Source organism: Stegodyphus dumicola, chromosome 8 (assembly GCF_044657685.1).
Source record: "Stegodyphus dumicola isolate Sdum_Otavi_A_Nest chromosome 8, ASM4465768v1".
Taxonomy (NCBI): Eukaryota; Metazoa; Arthropoda; class Arachnida; order Araneae; family Eresidae; genus Stegodyphus; species Stegodyphus dumicola.
Window position 1 is genome coordinate 191,128,255 of NC_140775.1, and position 19,353 is coordinate 191,147,607.

At 35.2% G+C, this 19,353-nt stretch overlaps 1 protein-coding gene across 2 annotated transcripts in view; it reads right to left on the reverse strand.

Moving 5' to 3' along the window:
• Eip75B (Ecdysone-induced protein 75B) overlaps nucleotides 1-9,303 on the reverse strand; it is a 262,655-nt gene extending 253,352 nt beyond the window's left edge. For both annotated transcript variants that reach the window (XM_085822844.1, XM_085822843.1), the window contains exon 1: nucleotides 8,912-9,303. In XM_085822844.1, the coding sequence (XP_085678970.1) occupies nucleotides 8,912-9,002 (91 nt within the window). In that variant the 5' untranslated portion in view covers nucleotides 9,003-9,303. The remainder of the gene's footprint in view (nucleotides 1-8,911) is intronic.
• Nucleotides 9,304-19,353: the final 10,050 nt, after the last annotated feature.

Consider the following 19,353-nt stretch of genomic DNA (forward strand, 5'->3'; position numbering starts at 1 on the left):
TACATCAAATTCAAAGACCAGAGACTTAAATCCGTGCTATTTTACAACACGCATGTTGTAAAACAGCACGGGGTTAAGGTAGCATTTTGCCTAACAGCACGGATTAAGGTAGCATTTAGCCTGTTAGGTTATGTTAATTTCTTTTACTTTTGTGATTTATTTATAAATATGTAAGGTATATTTTAATTTAATTGTGCTTTGCTATCGCTTTTGTTTCCACTTACAATTTCCAACCAGAATGGGTTTTTAGAATAGCGTTGAATGCAAATGAGTTAGAAGTAGTATTTAAGTTGCAAAACGCAAACCAAAAAAGACGTTACAGTGGCGCTGAAATGCATCACTCAAAAACGCTCTCAGTTTCTATTTTTCTCCGTTTTTCTACCCCAATGCCAACTGTGAGCATTAATATGCATGCATGATTGATGTTTCGTTTCTTTCTCCAGTAGAAAGCTTGAATTTTACTCTTTTCTCACCTCTTGAAACTGTCTATTATATTCTACAATAACTACACCGTAATAAAAGTACAGTAGGTTTTTATTTTTATAGCTTCTCTCGAAGACTATGTTAAAGTCAGAAACCCTTATTTTCACATTTCTGACAGAAACGGGGGGGGGGGAGAGAATGAAAGCTTTCAGGTTTTAATACTAACTACTATTTTCTAAACTCATATAATTCGCCCGGAGGAGTGCTAGCTCAGAAGGGCTATTAATTTCGTTTTGGCATTTTGCGTCGATTCACCTTTCAAACTGTTGCCACTAAATATTATCGCCCTAGTTGAAGAAATTAAATCATGAACAGTCTGCATGAATGTATGTATGTTTCTCGCATTGCGATAAAACAACGGTACCTAAAGCCATCCAATTTTCAATAACGTAATCTTTCACCGAATATGGGTATTTGGAAGGCCAAATTTTGAATCTTGAAATTATTATATTATCTATTTTATATTTTGTAAAACTTTTAAAGAATTTTGGATTAACAAAATAAACGATTTCGGGAGAAAAAAAAAAAAAAAACTTTTTATCTCCAGGGCGCGAGACTGTGTATCGGAAATTCTAAAGATATGCTCATTTTAAAATTATTTTGCTATATTGCTATTGCTGCCGAATTGAATTTTACGGTTTAAGTGGGAAGAACATGATATTCAATAACATAAAAAAACGCCCCTTTGGGCGTAATGTAAAATCTGACAGCTTCCAGTTTTTTTATTTTTTTACATTATTTTAGAAATGTTTTTAAATATTATTTATCCCAAAACTATCATCTTAAAGCAGAAGAGCTATTATTTTTTAAACACTCTTAATGTTTGCTGTAACAATAGACACAGAGCTTTCAACTGAACCCTCTCGCTTGCAACGAAATAAAACTAATCAGGAAGAGATTCTCAACTCTGGAAACTTGTTTCGCTCGCGCTGTGACTGTGTCTCTTTTGAGCGCACACCAAACAATACAGATTTTCCGCCTACGTTGAATATTCATTTTACTTCCGCGATCCGCGAAAGGATTTCCTGAGAACAGAATATAGATTATTATTAGCAGCCAATAAAAGCCTGTGCAATTAAGATTTTACTTCTAGCATCCTCTTTGGTCTTTCAATGCAACATACATCTTCAGCAGCATTATACCAATACGTTTTCAACTATGAGCAACCTGGCACGCTTTACAAAGTAAAGATCTTATTCCTTTGAGAGAACTTTAGTTAATTTTTTTGTTTTTAAGAAAGCTAGAATGAGTTTTACCACTTACTCATAATACGACTGAGATTTTTCTGAATTATGTTAAATTTCTTAAAACTTGAATATTAAATCTTTGAAAAAAAATTCTTTTTCGGATGATTTCTCAGATGGAAAATATTTATGTTAAGCGAGAAATATATCTCCTCTATTTAGGCAAATTGGACTCTAATTTGGTTTAATAGATTATTAGATTAGATTACGGCAAAGCACTCGAGGGCTATCTGCCTTGAGAGAGGGCTGCCTTCGTGGAGGACTTTCTAAGGGGAGAAACTGGCTCGTATACACGTTACACATGGGGAAAACCACGAAAACGCCCATGCAATCAGCCCGTTCGCGGGATTCGAACCTCGGACCGAACTACCAGTGTTCAGCGACGCCTCTAATTTGGAGTTCTACGACTTCAGCCACTTTATTCCCTTGGCTGTTTGTGGGCATCCAAAATTAAATTCGGCTGGAATAGTTAATTAATTAATTAAGCCAGAGTATTAGAAGGCTGCCAATCACAGAATGCATAATAGAAAGTTTTCCTAAGGTAAAGCGATACACATTTTATGTCATTCATGATTAATAAATATCAGCAAAGTCCCCACCGATTAGCTCTTTCGAAGCCCAGCACGAAAATCTCAAGTTTAAATAATAGTTTGATCCATTCGACCATTTCCCCGCTCGCATTCAAGGAATGATGTTTTTCACTCGATTAATAGTGAGCTATAGTTGAAGGGATGGTGTGTGGTCACTCAACATAGTATTAGGTTCATGTTTAAGAAATGATTATGCTCTACTCCTCCAGAGTTGGGGTAACCTTTTAAAGAACAGTATGGTCTGCTCGACTACGACTGGACCCATGTTTAACGAACTGTGTTACCTACTTGACCATTACTGGGTATTAAGGTGTAAGGCAGTGGTGTTCAACCTTTGGCCTCTGGCGAGCACATTTCAAAAACATCAACATTTTTTTTAAACATATTTCCAATCTTATGTGATACATCTGAAATATTAATTTCGGCAAATGGGGTTTGAGATGAATAATAATATTGGTTGAACTTTATGGAAATCAGAGAAGCGCAGTTCAAAATTATTTTTCAGTGCATTTAGGTTTCCGGAGTATTTCACTGTTTCACATTCAGTGCATTTAGGTTTCCGGAGTATTTCACTCGTGGTTATTAATATGGCTCGATAAATTCTGAAAATGGGTGAAATTGTTTTCCTTCATCTGATTTATCCACAAATTTAACTTTATCTGAAAAGCAGTTACAGTCCCAGTCAATCGAAAAAGGGTTTTCTGGTTTTCCCTGGAGATCTTCGTTCAGTTTGTTCAGTTTAGCTGTTATATCCGCGAGAAAATACAAATCGGATAACCAATTATTATCTTCCAATTCTTTATAACTTTCATTTCCGGATCCCCAAAACTGCTTTATTGGTGAAAAAAGTTGTACAAATCGTTGAAGTACTTTTTCTCTGCTGAGCCATCTAACATCGCAGTGAAGCAGTAAGATTCCATGTTCGCTGTCAAGTTCGTCAGTCAGCAATCAGTTATTTTACAACGTCTTGCAAGATATCTCTCATGACTATAAATGCTTACCATATTTTAACAATTAAGAAATATAAATGAATGGTTATTTTTAAAATATTTTTTGTTCGTAGTACCTAATCGGGCTGGCGAGCACATACAAAACAATCTGCACCGCTGAAACGATCGGCACTAGGTTGGGCACCGCTGGTGTAAGGTATATTTTAATTGTATAAAAGTTATTTTAATCTTAAAGTGCTTTCCTATCAATTCTTGTTTCCACTTACAATTTCCTAGCAGAATGAGGTTTTAGAATCGAGTTGAATGCAAATGAGTTAGAAGTAGTATTTAAGAAAGGTTCAACTTACTTCGTGAGATAGAACTAGGAATCCTGAGTAGCTCGTGTTTGCCTTCGGCTAAATCTCTCTTGAAACTGTTACGCTCGGCCGTTTATTACGTGACTTTTAACATTCGCCGGCTAGTTTAAATTAAGAGTCAACTGCGTTCTGTTAGCTTCGGCTAAGTCTCTTAGTTAATTATAATTTAGTTCTTACTTCTTATTCTGAGTTTAAGCCCAAGTGGAGGCTTTGTTGCAAGCCCGAGAAAGGGGCCAACTCTTCATCTTATTTTGAGTGAAATAAAGTGCAGTTAACCCTTCTTGAGTCTACGAGTTTAGTTATTTGAACTCCTCGATAAGTCGCTTAAGAGTTCACTAGGATCCTCGACATTTACTTTAGCCAAAAAGAGTGAGGAACTGTGTACAAGGGATTGGTGTGGTTTAAGAGTTTAGGGATTGGTGCGGTTCATTCACCAGTCTTTAAACTGGGATAGCCATAGACGAGCACTATCTCCAAATTTAAATGGGATGATATATTCTAACATTGATGGACACAAGGAGATTAGAATGAATGGAATGAGCCTCCTCTGTATGCCCAGTGCAATGAAAACGAAGTCACGAAATGTCACGGTATGACGTCACTACTTATGATGGCCGCTGTCGGAGGCGAGCTTCTGGTAGGTTTTGTTTACATTCTAATCAGTGTTGTCTACATGTCAGTGTTGTCTACATGTCATCATTAGTGATGGGCAACTCCGGTACATTCTTGTACCCGGTACGAGAGTAACGGAGTAACGGGTACAGACAAGTACCCGGTACAAAATACCCGTTACTCAAGTAACCGTTACTTTGAAAAGTACCGAAACCCGCTTTCAAGTACCGAGTACCCAAGTAACGATTTGGAGTACCGAAGTAACGAAATGCCGGAGTAACGGTTTGCTGTACCGGAGTACCCTAGTAACGGTTTACTGTACCGGAGTACCCTAGTAACGATTTGGAGTACCGAAGTACCCTAGTAACGATTTGGAGTACCAAAGTACCCTAGTAACGATTTGGAGTACCGAAATACGCAGCTAACGATTTTGCGCACTGAAGGAACTCTGCCACGTCACCACGTGTTTGATTTTATCTGTACGGAGTAGATTTTTAATATCAGAAAACACGTCAACTACGGAAGTGTCTGAGGAGCAGACCATTCATGGACACAAGGAGCTTATATCACCCTTTCGCAAATGCAACCAGATACTACTGTCCTCGTACCAAAACCGAAGTGAGCTGAACCCTCATCGATGCTCCAGTAACGAATACCGAAATACCGAGAAGAGACGCATATTTTCGTTACAAAGTAACGAATACCGAAAAGCACCCGTTTCGGTATAGAAGTAACGAATAGCGAAAAGTACCCGTTTCGGTACAGAAGTAACGAATACCGAAAAGTGCCCGTTTCGGTACAGAAGTAACGAATACCGAAAAGTACCCGTTTCGGTACAGAAGTAACGAATACCGAAAAGTACCGATTTCGGTACTGAAGTAACGGGTACTTGGATGTACCGATTTTCAGTACCCGTTACAACTAAGTACCCGTTACAGAATACCCGGTTCGGTAGTACCGACTCATCACTACTCATCATTGAATGCTTAAAAGTCTCCCGTTCTAATTTTAATACTTAATATAAGATAAAAAAAAAAAAAATCTGAAAGCTTTTATATTACGCCCAAAAGGGGCATTGTGTGTTACCTTTAACGATTAAATACCATGTTCTTGGCATTTAAATCACATAAAATTCAATTGAACAGCAATATCACAATATATTTAAAAATAGCATATCTTTACAATTTCCGATACACTGGAGATAATTCCCCCCCCCCGTATAGTGTTGTCATTGCTAGCTTCGAAATCCTTGAGTTTGTTAATAAAAAAAATTCGTTAAAGATATACAATATATGGAATCGATAATAAAACAAATTCCAAATTTTGGTTTTCAGATGCCTATATTGTGTGGAGGATTACGTTAAAATTGGATGGCTCTAGGTACCGCTGTGTTATCACAATGCGAGAAACATACATAGTACATTTATGCAGACTCTTCATTATTTAATTTTTTAAAATATAACACAGGGCTGTGATGTTTGGTGGCAACAATCTGAAAAGTGAAACGGACATTTAAAGTTTTCGACGCAAAATACCAAAACGAAATCAATAGCCATTTTGGGCTAATAATATAGACGCGTGTGTAGAAGTACGGATGAAAAACTTGAATTGAGCTATTATGCAATATAGGATTAAAACCGCCTCTATTATAGCAAGGAATAACATCTCATTCAAATAATGTTATGGGGAAAAAGAGAGGATTTGATTAATCTACGCAGCGAAGCAGTAAGTGAATACCTAACAATATGCATACGGGTAAACAAAATGCAATGAACAAAGTGGGTAAAGAACAAAAGTTTCTTAAACTCAGCTAAGCAGTGCATGGACAAAATAAGGAAATTCATTAGAACTGACGCATAAAGGAACATGCCCTTTTATTGATTCTAACCGAATTAAAGAAACAAAGAATTTCCTGGAGATTAAAAATAATGAGAATACAAAAAAAGTTCTCAAGTAATGATATGGCTTTTATTAGCGCAGTGAATAAGTTCTTTACAAAAACCACAGTGTGAGAAATAAGACGAATGACCACCAAATGATATTATATGCATGCATATTATATCGTATAAATAAAATATGGTTACGAAGTACCATTCGAGTAATGTCAACATGATAAGTTAACGCCAGTGAAATGATTAGGAGCTTAGAATTATTTATACGAATTAGGTAATAAGTTACTATTGTTGTTGTTTAATCGATTATCGCCCAGAAAGCAACAGCTGAGGGTTTGGTTTAGATTTACCTAATGTCTAAGGGTTTGGTTTAGATTTATTATGGAAAAGCACACCAGGGCTATCGGTCTGAAGGGAGGGAGACCTTCGTGGAGAACTTTCTAAGGGAAAGTAGCTCATGTACACGCTATATACGGTATTTTCTTCTTCCCTTCTGCATGCCTTCGTGGTGTAATGGTCAGCACGCTCGATGCGTATTCGAGAGGTCCGAGGTTCGTGTCATTTATCATGTTTCCCGTATCAAAAATACTTAATGTCTCTACAGTGGCACCCGATCTAAAAAAAAAGGTGGTAAATGATGATTCTCTACCACCAGCATTTGGCGACTGGGTCCCCTAATCCCCAGTCGCACTTTAAAAGGGAGAGGATGTAAGGTATTTCTTCCGCCCTCTTAGAATGCGTTCGTGGTGTAATGGTCAGCAGACTCGGCGAGTATTCGAGAGGTCCGAGGTTCGAGTCCCGGCGACGGTATTGCTGAATTTCACCTCTCCCTTATTAAAAAAAACCCTAATGACTGTACAGTTACACTCCATATCTCGGCTGGTTAAAGTCATACGAAGTTGAGAATGGTCGAAATGACTTCCCACGAATTTTTGGAATCCGGGGGGGGGGTACCTGTCCCGAAACTCAACTCCCTGCCGTTCCGGATATTACAAACAAACAAACAGACAGATGCGCACAGATTTTACTGTCTGTCTGCGAGAAGAAGAGTTCCCGCTACAGTGTCTGGCGGGTGGCGGTCGCTATAGCAACAGGGCGAGTATATTTCAAATAGGGGGGAACATTTTAGGTTGCCAATTCATTTTTAAATGCGCCAAGATGGCAAACTGAAAAGTAAATCTTCAAGACATCCCTTCGGAAAATGGGTGAAATCTCGTTTCTACGGCAACAGACAGCTGCAGACTAACTGGCGAGAGCTTTTCTTATGGTAGACAAACTGTAAGTGTGTAGATAACGGTACTGAATATTATTAACATGCATGTTCTCAAACATGACTATTTTCAAAAGAGATCACAATCATCTGGAATCACGAATGGATTATCTTTGGAAATCTTTACTATAATTCAATAACAGTATTTAGCACCGCTAATACTGTTCGCTAAGGCGACCACCTCCACAGGAGACCAAACAACAACAATGTTAATGTTACCTTTATCCCAATGTTAAATAAATCCCTTATAATGCGTTTGCATCACTGACCAGAATTTGCTATGAAAAATTGTTCAGATTTAAGACTGGTGGACACATTCATGTCATACTTATCACGATGATTTTTATTTGGAAATTATATAAACGAATTATTTTTCGAAAAGGCCAAACAATTGGATTTTTATAGTAATAAATTTAATATATAAATGAATAATAAAACAAAGTTTGTGAGAAGATATTAATTATTTTTGATTTTCAGCTAATATGAGAAGCAACACATTTTCCTACGATGTGATGTGTCAATCTTAACTAAAACACATTACATTATTGTATCGGCAGAAAATATGACTATTCAGAATTTGAATATTAGATCATTATTATTATGATAAGAGTTGGTATTTCCTTTATCTACATTAAATTATGAGGAAAAATACTACTTTGTTGTCACATGAATAATAGCAAACATAAATTTAGATATTTTCCTTCTCTTCATAATCTGAAGCAATTCTAAGTATTCAGTTTACTTTGGGAACAAAACATTAGCATTCAAGTTTTCGGTTTAGACAATGCTATAAATACAATGGTATAATGCCAAATTTTACTTTATGATAAACGATCATTTCCATTCAGTTTATTTCAATTAAAATTGAATAGCATGATCAAAAAACAGTATCCATACATAATTTTAGGTACATTATATTTTGATTGATAATTTTTTATACTGTTCTTGTTAATTTTTTTTGGGGGGGGGGGCTTGAATGCATGAAGTAAGTACATATGCAAAAAATATATAAAAAGAGATTAAACCGTGTCGAGAAAATTGATATTTACCAACACCTCATTTTAAGTGATCATTTTCTGTTAAGCAGAAAGCAAGAAAATCGATTTTATCATTTTTTTACAAATGTCATTTTTAGAGTTATTAATAAACATACGCAAAAGTAAGTTGTTTTTCTGTGCGAAGTGTGATTCATTTTATTCTGTTTTATGCTAACTGACACAGAACACTTCCGAACAGTATAATTCATCAGAAAATAAGAAACTATAGTTATTAAGATACAATAACACGCCGAAGAAATATTAATTTAGAAGTCAAACAACAAAAATCGGTGTTTCGCCGATTTTTGTTGTTTGACTTCTAAATTAAACTATAGCTAGTTGCTCAAAAGTAATTTAATTACAGTTCTGCTATGTTTTCGGAATGAATGTCACTTGGGATGAAAACTGTAAACAAACTTTATAAACAAAGGAGCTTGAAAATTAAAATTAAATAAAAATAAAATAAATTAAACATACCAATTTGTTCTGTTGGCACTGAAATATTGTTGCTTTGAGAATTTGGCCTCCTGTCTTCGACATAACTTTCATTGGTGTCTTCCTCTCCCATAATTGGTGTCCCTGTCCGGATATAACACACTCACACGTACACAAACACTCACGTGGTACACTAAAATTTGTACGTCAAAAAAGTGACACTTGTTCTATTGTAAAAATAGCAAAAAATCGCGTTAAAAACTCCTACCGCTGCCATAACTGTAACCGAGTTCGTAACCTTAAGCTATTGTCACTAAATTTCGAGCACATATTTTCCATATTCTAAGATCACACACACTGTCTGTCCACTTGCCGAATATTCAAATGTGGTATAAATAACAACAAACAAAACACGGCTGCGCACGAGCAAGGTGCTACTAGGCCTAACTGTAACTGTAACCCACTGAGCTCCCTGCAACTTTCCCCGAATGCAAACTAGCGCGATTATTGGTTGAAGAAACTTCAACCCTGGCCGAGTGCATTGAACCTGGCGGGAGAGGCGGAGAGGAAAGGAGTGAAAAAAAAAAAGGTAGCGTTACGTCATGACCCATTGACATAATTCTGTGTCGGGACTCTATTCGTGATCTGATTGGATGAGTGGACGGAATATAGAGTCGGCTCACAAAGAGAAAGGATTCGGAGGGGTTCGAATTTTTATTTATTTTTTAAAATCCATCCACCCATCGTTGTTTTCGATCATGCTTTTGTTTGTTGCGACTCGTAATAGTGTTTTGACTAACGTTTAATTCAGAGAAGATAGATAATACTTCTGTGCTTGTTGTGAGCTGTTCCGGTGATTTTAGCTCTTCTGACCTTGAAAACTAAATTAACTCCGCAACATGAAAAAAAAAAATAAATAAAATAAAATAAAATAAAAAAGAATTGCTTAGACATGCTACAATATAATAATAATAAATTTAATGACTATGCAAATATACCATTGGCTTGAGGAACTGTGGAGGAAAGGAGTTTCCTTATAGTTGTTTATAAAAATGTTCGCTTAATTTTATTTCATCACATCTGTATATTTGAAAATATATCTTCTTTCTGCTTTGGGGAAAAATATCGTAAAAATTCAAAAATGTATGATTTTTATTTATTGCTTAAAAAAAAGAGTGAAGAAAAGGTGTTGCACTTTTATACCGAAAAGTTGATTTAAGTTCGATCGCCAAATTCAAAACGCAGAAATTTGTTTCTCATAGCATCTTCATTATCCTGCTTTAAAAAATTCATTAAAATTAACTTTTAAATATCAAGTATTTTATGAGAAGTAAAACTCTGCTTTTATTCGTGATATTTCAGCTCCAAATTTATTCGAATTTTTTTATGGCGTTTTCTGTAACCTTCTATATTTTTGGAGCTGCGCGGATTTTCTTCTAAAATAAATGCATTTCCGTATACGGGCTGGCGCAAGCAGTATTCTCTCACATTAATATACTATATATGGCGGAAATAAAGCTATCAGTATTTTCTCTTTCTAAGAGGGTTTAAATATCTAATAGACAAATGTGGAAATTTAGTTAAATCTCTGCCCTCCACCTCAAAAAAATCTGAAAGCTTTCAGATTTTATATTACGCCCAAACGGACATTTTTTAATAATGCCTTTATTTATTAAATATCATGTTCTTCGCACTTAAACCATATAAAATTCAATTCAACAGTAATATCCTAAAATATTTAAAAACAGCATATCTTTAGAATATAAGATACACAGTCTTGCGAGCTAGAGATTAAAAATTTTTTTTTTTCGTGCAGTGTTGCCATTGCTCGCTTTCAAATCGTTGATTTTGTTAATCAACAATTCATTAAAGGTTTACAAAAATTGAAATAGATAATAAAACAAATTCCAAATTTGGGCTTTCGGATGCTCATAGTGGAGGACTACGTTGTTCAAAATTGGATGGCTCTGATGGGTGCCGTTGTTTTTTCACAATGCGAGAAACATACATACATACATACATTCGCGCAGATTCTTCATTATTTAATTTCTTTAAATATAATGGCTCTAATATTTGGTGGCGACAATTTGAAAAGTGACTCAGACGTTTAAGGTTTTCGACGTAAAATGCCAAAACGAAATTTATAGCCCCTCTGGGCTAAAAAAAGAGGGCAGGGCACTTTTTTTTCATTTACACACACAAACGTTGCGAGAACATTTAGGCTAAACATATATAGAATTTCTGACAGTTATTCACGCGCGCTGGAGATAAAAAAATTTTTTTTCGTGCAGTGCCATTGCTCGCTTCGAAATCGTTGAGTTTGTTAATCAAAAATTCGTTAAGTTTTACAAAATATGAAATAGATAATAAAACAAATTCCATATTCCAAATTTGGATTTCCAGGTGACCATGTTCGAGTGGAGGACTACGTTATTCAAAATTGCATGGTTCTAGGTGCCGTTGTTTTTACACAGTGCGAGAAACATACGTAGATTCACGCAGAGTCCTCATTATTTAATTTCTTTAAATATAATGCAGGGATCTAATATTTGGTGGCAACAATTTGAAAAGTGAAACGCCGTTTTAATAAACGACGCAAAATGCCAAAACAAAGTGAATAGCCCTTCAAATCAAATTGGCTCTTTTGGCTAAAAACGGAATTTAAACAACGTGAGAGCAATAGTTCGCCAATTTGGAAACTGCGAATGGAATATAATTAAAAATACTGCCAAACATGATGAAAAATTGAAAGGAAAAACGTTATTCGAACATGTTATGGGTTTTTAAGCTTACAGAATCATTTACGTTGCACTAGACTTTTTGTAATATTTAAAAAAATATTTATATCGTGTGCTTTTATTGTGTAGTAGGTAGAACTTGATGAGACTGCAGGGAAATTTTCAAAACCTTTTATCTTCAAAATAACTAATATTCCCAATTTATAATTCGAAATTCTAACTGGGATATCAAGCGAGATTTCTGCTTCAAATTGATCATAATCAAAGATTTCGTATTGAGAACCCCCCTTAAATAATTATGAAGTAAAATTTTACGTATGTTAGGGCATAATATTTTACATGTGATAAAAATTAGTTAATTGATTTGTGACAGGGAAAAATCTACTACGTAAAGGAAATTTTTCCCTATTGGGGAATTTCAGAACTAATTTTAAGCGGAATCTTTCCCTCTTGTTAGTCGCTGTTGCGACATTTAATACAGTGGAGAAATTTGAATTAAAGATTTTTGGCTCTAATTATCCTGCTCTTATCTATTAAGTTTAAAGTTCAAAACATTTGAACTAAGAAGATCCTGATATTTTAAAAATGTTTGTAAAATACTTCTGTAAATACAATGAAAATCGTCTAAAAAGTGTGTGAATAACCTTTGTAATTCTTCGTTAAAGTTTCTTATATTAGATATCATGTTCCTCCAATTAGACCAGGAAGTTATTCAAGTCAAAGGATCACGATATTTGTTTTATGTGCTTGTAACTAAATAACTTGAATAAACATATCTAACACAACAGATATGACATTTTTCCGTCCTGCTAGTATGAAAATTGCGTGGAAGAAAATTTGTTTTTTACAACCAGAGTGAAGAAAGATCATCAGAATTCTGCAGAAAGTAGAATCCTGAAGAAGGAATGCTTTCCAAAGCTCTTTACTAATCGAATAAAAATTCAAGTCCCCGTGAAAAGGTTTTTTCATAATTTACGTTCAAGTTACTTTAAAACACAATTTTCGGAATTAAACTTCCTACATATGGGTTGCTTCTTTCTTGATACTTCTACTAAATTTATATTAGGAGATAATATAATCAAAATTTCTTTAGTAAATACATTATTATTAATCTTACTTTGCAGCTATTGCGCAAGTATTAGAAGAACTTGTTTTCGAACTAAGTGAATTTTAGATCATTCAGCATTTGTAAGAATAAAAAATATATACAGCAAATTAAGAGTTTATAATTAAAAAATTAAGAGACTATAGAAAATTAAAGTAAAATTCCAACTTTAATTTTCTATAGTCTCTTAACTTTTCATTTTAATTTGGGTATTTCCCCTTTCTGTTCTAAAAATAGTAACTGCTTGTAATAAACTGCTCTAAACTGCGTCATTTCAAAATGAATAGCCATCATATGATTTTTTACATAACGCTGGAGACATAAGTGGTTTTGTGAAATGAAACTCAACCAGCACCTTTTAGAATACTATTAATTAGCTAATCAAATGATAACTTATTGACACTGAATTAAGATATCACCTCCAATACATTGAGTTCGCCTTCTGCTTCTCTTGCTAATAGATGCTGATCTCTTCTTACCGTTGTCACTTTCAGACATATGCACCCCTCGGACTTCCAGGTGCTTAATGAGAGATCTTTTTCTCAGCGACAGAATGGACAGCAGACCTTTGGAAGAAAGGTGCAGCGGAAACCCCCTAGTGTAGTGTCCGGACATAAGGGACTAATTATTCTCTTTCCAGGTTTTTAAGGGGACTCATACATCTTAAACCCCTTATGATCTTCAAATATGTGGCTGTTGCAAGAATTGGGATATTATATTTATTTTAAAAGCAATTACTTCCAACTTTTTATAGCTGACTACATAATATAGCTGCTTTGGAAACTAGTAACCAGAAAGTTTGTGTTGCCACAAATATTTTTGTAATTTTATCCTCTTTGTGACAAAATATTTCGCTATGTTTCCACCTTGCGCGCATGATATTTTAAAAATGGCTAATGGTACATACTTGAAATTGGATGGAATATGGGCACTATTTTCTAACTGAACCAACAATCTGATAAATATTTTCATATTGAAAAATTTTATGGACGAAAACATTACAAATTTTGTTAATAAAATACATTTTATAAACTCAACTCAAAATAAAATAAAAATTTAACATGAAATTGTTAGAATTTTAGGTTCACAGTAGTTTCCAAATGTTATAAAAGCTATATATTAAATATGGAATTAAATTATGCAACAAAATGTTTTAAACTGCGCGGCGCAAGGTAGAAACATGACGAAACATTTTGTCACAAAGCGGATTAAATTATAAAAATATTTGTGGCAACATAAACTTTCTGATTACTATTTCATAAAGCAGCTATTTTATGTAGTCAGCTGTAAAAAGTTGGTAGTAATTGCTTTTAAAATAAATAAGTTAACCCAATTCTTGCAACAGTCACCTATTCGAACATGTTATGGGTTTTAAGGTGTATGAGTCCCCTTAACAAAACGAGGAGAGAGCTTTGTGTAAAAAGCTTTTGATTCTGTAAGCGAGTGAAAGCAGACGCATTTTAGCGTCGTCGCCGCGTCAGCGGCCTTTGTATGAATTATGGCTGAAATGATTCAATTATTTTAATATTTATTCAAGAATTTCTTATTGCGTTTTATAAATAAATATTTTAATAGACAACCCGTTATTCTTTCACCCAACACGGGTGTTCTGGCGTTACACCGTGTAGAGTCGTTAGGCTATTTAGAAGCAGGAGACGTAAAAAATGTGCAGTGCTCTCGCCAGAACTCGAACCTGGACTGCTTGAATACGCGCCGAGTGTACTACCGCTGCTTCTCGAAGGCATGCAGAAAGGAAGGAGAAAATACCTTATTTACTTCCCCTTTTAAAAGGTGATTGGGAATTAGGAAACCCAGTTGCCGAATAATGTGATGAATCATCGTTCACCACTTTTTAAGTTCGAGAGCCACTGTAGAGTCATTATAATTTTTCAATGTCAGGAAATGGAAGAAATCCGCAATGTTCTCGCCGGGACTCGAACCTGGACCTTTCGAACGCGCGTCGAGTGTGCTGACCATTACACCACAAAGGCATGCTAGAGGGAAGGAGAAAATACCTTATAACCGGAACGATACGAAGAAAAGGTGTGAGTATCCTGGGAAAGAAAATTAGTTGTGGCCGTAGATGTCAACTAAATGAAAAGGAAATATTAATTCGGACATGACTGCAAGTTTCTCATTCTGTGTATGCTCATATATCTATCTTCAACAATGTCTTCAATATCTTCAATGTCTAAACTGTTACATATATATGTATCGTCTTCCTTTACAATTAAATGAATTGGAAATGTGTTTTAATGCATATTTCTTTATGATATGCATCTTTCACTGAAGCAATTGATTGGTAAAGATTGTAATCGATCATTTTTACCGGTTTCGGTTTAGTTTGTTTGATTACGGCAAAGCACTCCAGGGCTGTCTGCGTAAGGGAAAGGATGTAGTCCTGGAGGACTTTCTAAGGGAATCTAGCCCGCATACATGTTTGAGTTGGGGAAAACTGTCCATGCAACCAGCCCGTTCGCTGAGGTTCGAATCTCTGACGAACTACCAGCGCTCAGCGACTTTAGCGCTCGATCGCTCGTAGATGGCCTGCTTCAGATTGGTTACTATGTGTCGTCTGCGTATTTCTTGAAACGTGTAGGGTTTATATTTATTTTAACTAACATTTATTTTAAGTTTAAACTATCTTTCCTGTCAAGCCTTACTTTCCCCTGGAATTGCCAATGCCAGAGTATGTAAATTTTAGTAGAACGCGCAAGGATTCAAATTATCAGCGGAAGTATCTGAGTTAAATAGAAGGGAAACGAGTTCGAAGGTGTGCTTTCTTGCTTCACGAGCGTGGAGGTGGCTAATTAGAAATTGAAGAACCACGCGTTTCGGCCTGTGTGCTTGCCTCGGCAGTTTGTTAATCGTTCAACGTAATATTCAGAAGTTTGCTGAGTTATCAGCGGTATTTTAGAACGCGGTGAGGTTAGTTACGGTTAAAGAGCGTCGTAGTTAGTCACTTGTTATTATCTCTTTTCAGTTTCTTATTTTTATTTTATCGCCGGGTCGGCGTAGTTTGTGAGCGTCAAGAGCACGCATTTGTAATTTCTAAAGTTGAATAAAAAGGGATTTAAACCCTTCTCAAGACTTTGGTCAACTTTCTAGTTCTTAGCAGTCACCACTATTGTTGCGTGCAGGTTGGAAGCGCGCAACATTACAAACGTTAACAAACTTTTAATTTTAAAAACTTTCTAAGCCTCGGTTTTCGTATCTAGCCTTAGATCGGTATATAGCCTTAAATCCTAATATTTTCTGTAGCTATTCTAACTTTAAATTACTCTACTGCATGGGTTTGTCGCCTCTACAGAACTTAAATTAGCAACTCTCTGTTGCAAGATATTTTTTAAAACATTCTTAGCATTGAAACAGAGAATGGATTTCTTTAAGAAAACACCCAAAGCATGTCTTTTGGTTGTTTAAGAGGTTAACATAGAAAGCTAACGCACACCCACAAGGTTAACATAGAGGGTCTGTCGAAATAGGTCCATCTTTTCCAAGACTACAACGACAATTTTAAAAATAGCAGAAACATGAAAAGCGAAATAGGGCTTCCGAAGATGTTATCTTCTGATTCTAGATAAGGCTCTGATGATAATTTTTCGCTTCATGACTCATCGAGAAAATTGGAGGATTTATTCTCGGAATCGGAGGAACAAAGGAATAACTGTAGCAAAGGCAAATGGGGCGTCCAATAGACAAAAGGATTAGGGAATCTGCGTTCTCCAAAAATGAAAAGAAACTTTTGTGACAAAAATAAAAGAATTTTAATGAAGTCATGGTTGTGATTTTCAGTAGTGTACTGTAAAAGATGGTGAGGCGGGAGTTTCTTACTGTGAACATAACTGATTACGAATGGAACATGTTTCGGGCATTATTAGTAACCCTTTAAAATTAAATAGCAAGTGTTTTTAACTATGCATTCCAGCTTTTTATTTTATTATCATTTTATTTTGATGCAGATGTTTTGTTTTTACGCATAATATTTGTCTATTATTTATTTTTATGAGAAAATACATATATTTTGATGAGTGAGTTTTTCTTATATAATCCACTAAACTAATAATATCTAACTTAAGTCTTTTAGGTTTACCTCTTACTTTATATAATTTCTAGAATAACGTATACTTATATGGAGAAGATGTATTTTCTACTCCTAGAATGGCGCAAAGCTGACTTTGCACTATTCTAAGAGTAGGAAACATATCTTCTCAGTACAGTACAACTCCAATTATCCGAACTATTTCGTTTATCCGAACAGCTGATTATCCGAATCGCTTTCAGAATTTCAGTATTTTTCAGAGTCAACTGAAGAAGAGAAGGAAAAGGAGGAAAAGGCGCTCAAGAAAAGGAAAGGCAAGAGACGGGAGAAGATGAGGATGACGTGTCACTTGAGAAATTAAGAAACATTCTTTTGAAAATTCCTGGATGTTCAGAAGTTAGTGCTGAGGATACAGCAGAATGGATGGTGAGCGATTCGTCAGCCCCTATGTTTTTCAAATTCTAAATGATGAAAGAAGATAACTTTAATGTCGAAGTTGAAGCAGACACAGGACCATCGGCTAGTGAAGCGTTTGCCTGTTTTGAAACTGCTTTGAAGTGGATGGAGCGTCAGCCCGAGTGTGACCACATGCAACTTCTCATTGTCGAGCGCATGCGCGACTTGGCTGCCCGAAAACGGATAAACATAGACAAACAGCTTACTTTGACCGAGATGTCCAGCAAGCAATCATTTTCAGCACTTGTTAGTATTGTACAGCACGCTATATAACATGTACGCAAAGGTGTTGCCTTTTAATTTTAATTAATTAAAACTTCTTTTTCTTTAAAAACATTTTTTTTTTTTTTTTTTTTTTTCCCATTTCAACATACAGTACATACAGTTGTAGAGACATAAGGTTATTTCGAAACAGGAGAGATGAAAAACGAGCAATGCCCTCGCCAGGACTCGAACCACGGACCTCTCGAATACGCGCCGAGCGTGCTGACCACTACACCATGAAGGCATGCTAAGAAGGCGAGGGAAAGTAATTAATTAAAATATACACAGACCCTTTCTTCGGAAAAAAATCCAGTTATCCGAATTTTTGATTATCCGAATGGGGGTCCAGTCCCAATTGATTTGGATAATTGAGTGTAAGTAAAATCTTTCTGCTGTGTAAGTAAACTTTAACCTCCTTTTTACTTCCTTGCACGAAGTAAAAGAACTATTATAATCGGAAAAAAAAAAAATCGGGTCCAGTATACAACTAAATGGAAAAATGTTGCCAAAACCACATTTCGAAAAGAATGAAACTAATCAAAATTATGCAATAAATCCGAAAAGATAAAATTTTTAAAAATTTTAATTTGAATTTTTGGCACTGGCTGTTATCTAGATGCACCTATATAACAAATTTTATAGCCCTGGGTCTGTTAGCTTACGCGCAGCATGAACGAAAAAAGATACACAGACTCTTTCTTTTATTATTACTTCCTTGTACGAAGTAAAAAGGAAGTATTGTAATCGCGAAAAGTTTCAGGCAACATATTTCAATCGAAATATCTATTTTGACCGCTCTCGAATCCATTTGAGCAATGTTTTTGCGTGACATCTGTATGTACGGACAGAATAAAGGAATCTTTCTTCCAATACGGATTTTAAAATGAATTCAGAAGCGATTTTTTCGTGACATCCGTAAGTATGTATGTATCTCGCATAACTCAAAAACGAGTAGCGTAAAACGTTGAAATTTTGTATACAAGACTGCTATGATATGAAGCTGCGCACCGCCATTTTTCGTCGCAATCGACTGCACCAAACGTATATATACATATATAGCCACTCTGTTACTCGGCTGTGTTAGCTCAGTTTTTTTTTATCTTATGTATTAATAAATTGTGCGTTTTTTGCTGTAAAAGTGATTGAATTATGTTGTTCTTATATTCCGTTAAAATTTTTATGCCTGTAGTTAATCTGCATGCAATAATTGTAGAATTATCAACAGTTTAAATGCTAAGCGCAACGAGACTGCCATTTATTTACATGTCAGACTCTTAGTAGAATAGCGAATCAAGTCAGTTTTTGCACTGACTTCAGCCTTGCCCAGTGGCACAAAAGTTAACTTTCAATTTTCTGGACAGAAAATTTGGTCTTTCTGCCCGACGACCGAATTGCATGCTTTTCCCCAGAAACTCTAATTTTAATTGTAAATTAAAAAAAAAATTACTTTTGACTGTATTACATGTTTCAGGCTTTTCAAATGATGTTTTGTGTTTTTATGCATTTTTGCCTTGCCGGGAAGTGAGAACTGAATTAATTGAACGTATCTCTAATGAAATAAATTTAAATGAAATGCAGCAAAAAATATGCACTAAATTTAAAAGGCCGTATAAGGAGTAGTGTCCCCATCAGATATTTTTCAAGTACTTTAGTAATATTAGAACATGTTTTGAATTCTGGATGCTCATAAATAAGTCAAAAGATATTCTATATTATGTGTACGCTTGTAATCACATTAAAAGGGCAAAAATATGATGCAGAATAACTCCGTTTGTGATATATTTCTGTGAATTATTACAAGTCATTGAGTTCTGTAAGAAAAATAGGTCTTTGCGTTAGCCTTTTGTCAACCATTATATTCTTTTCATCAGTTTTGCAA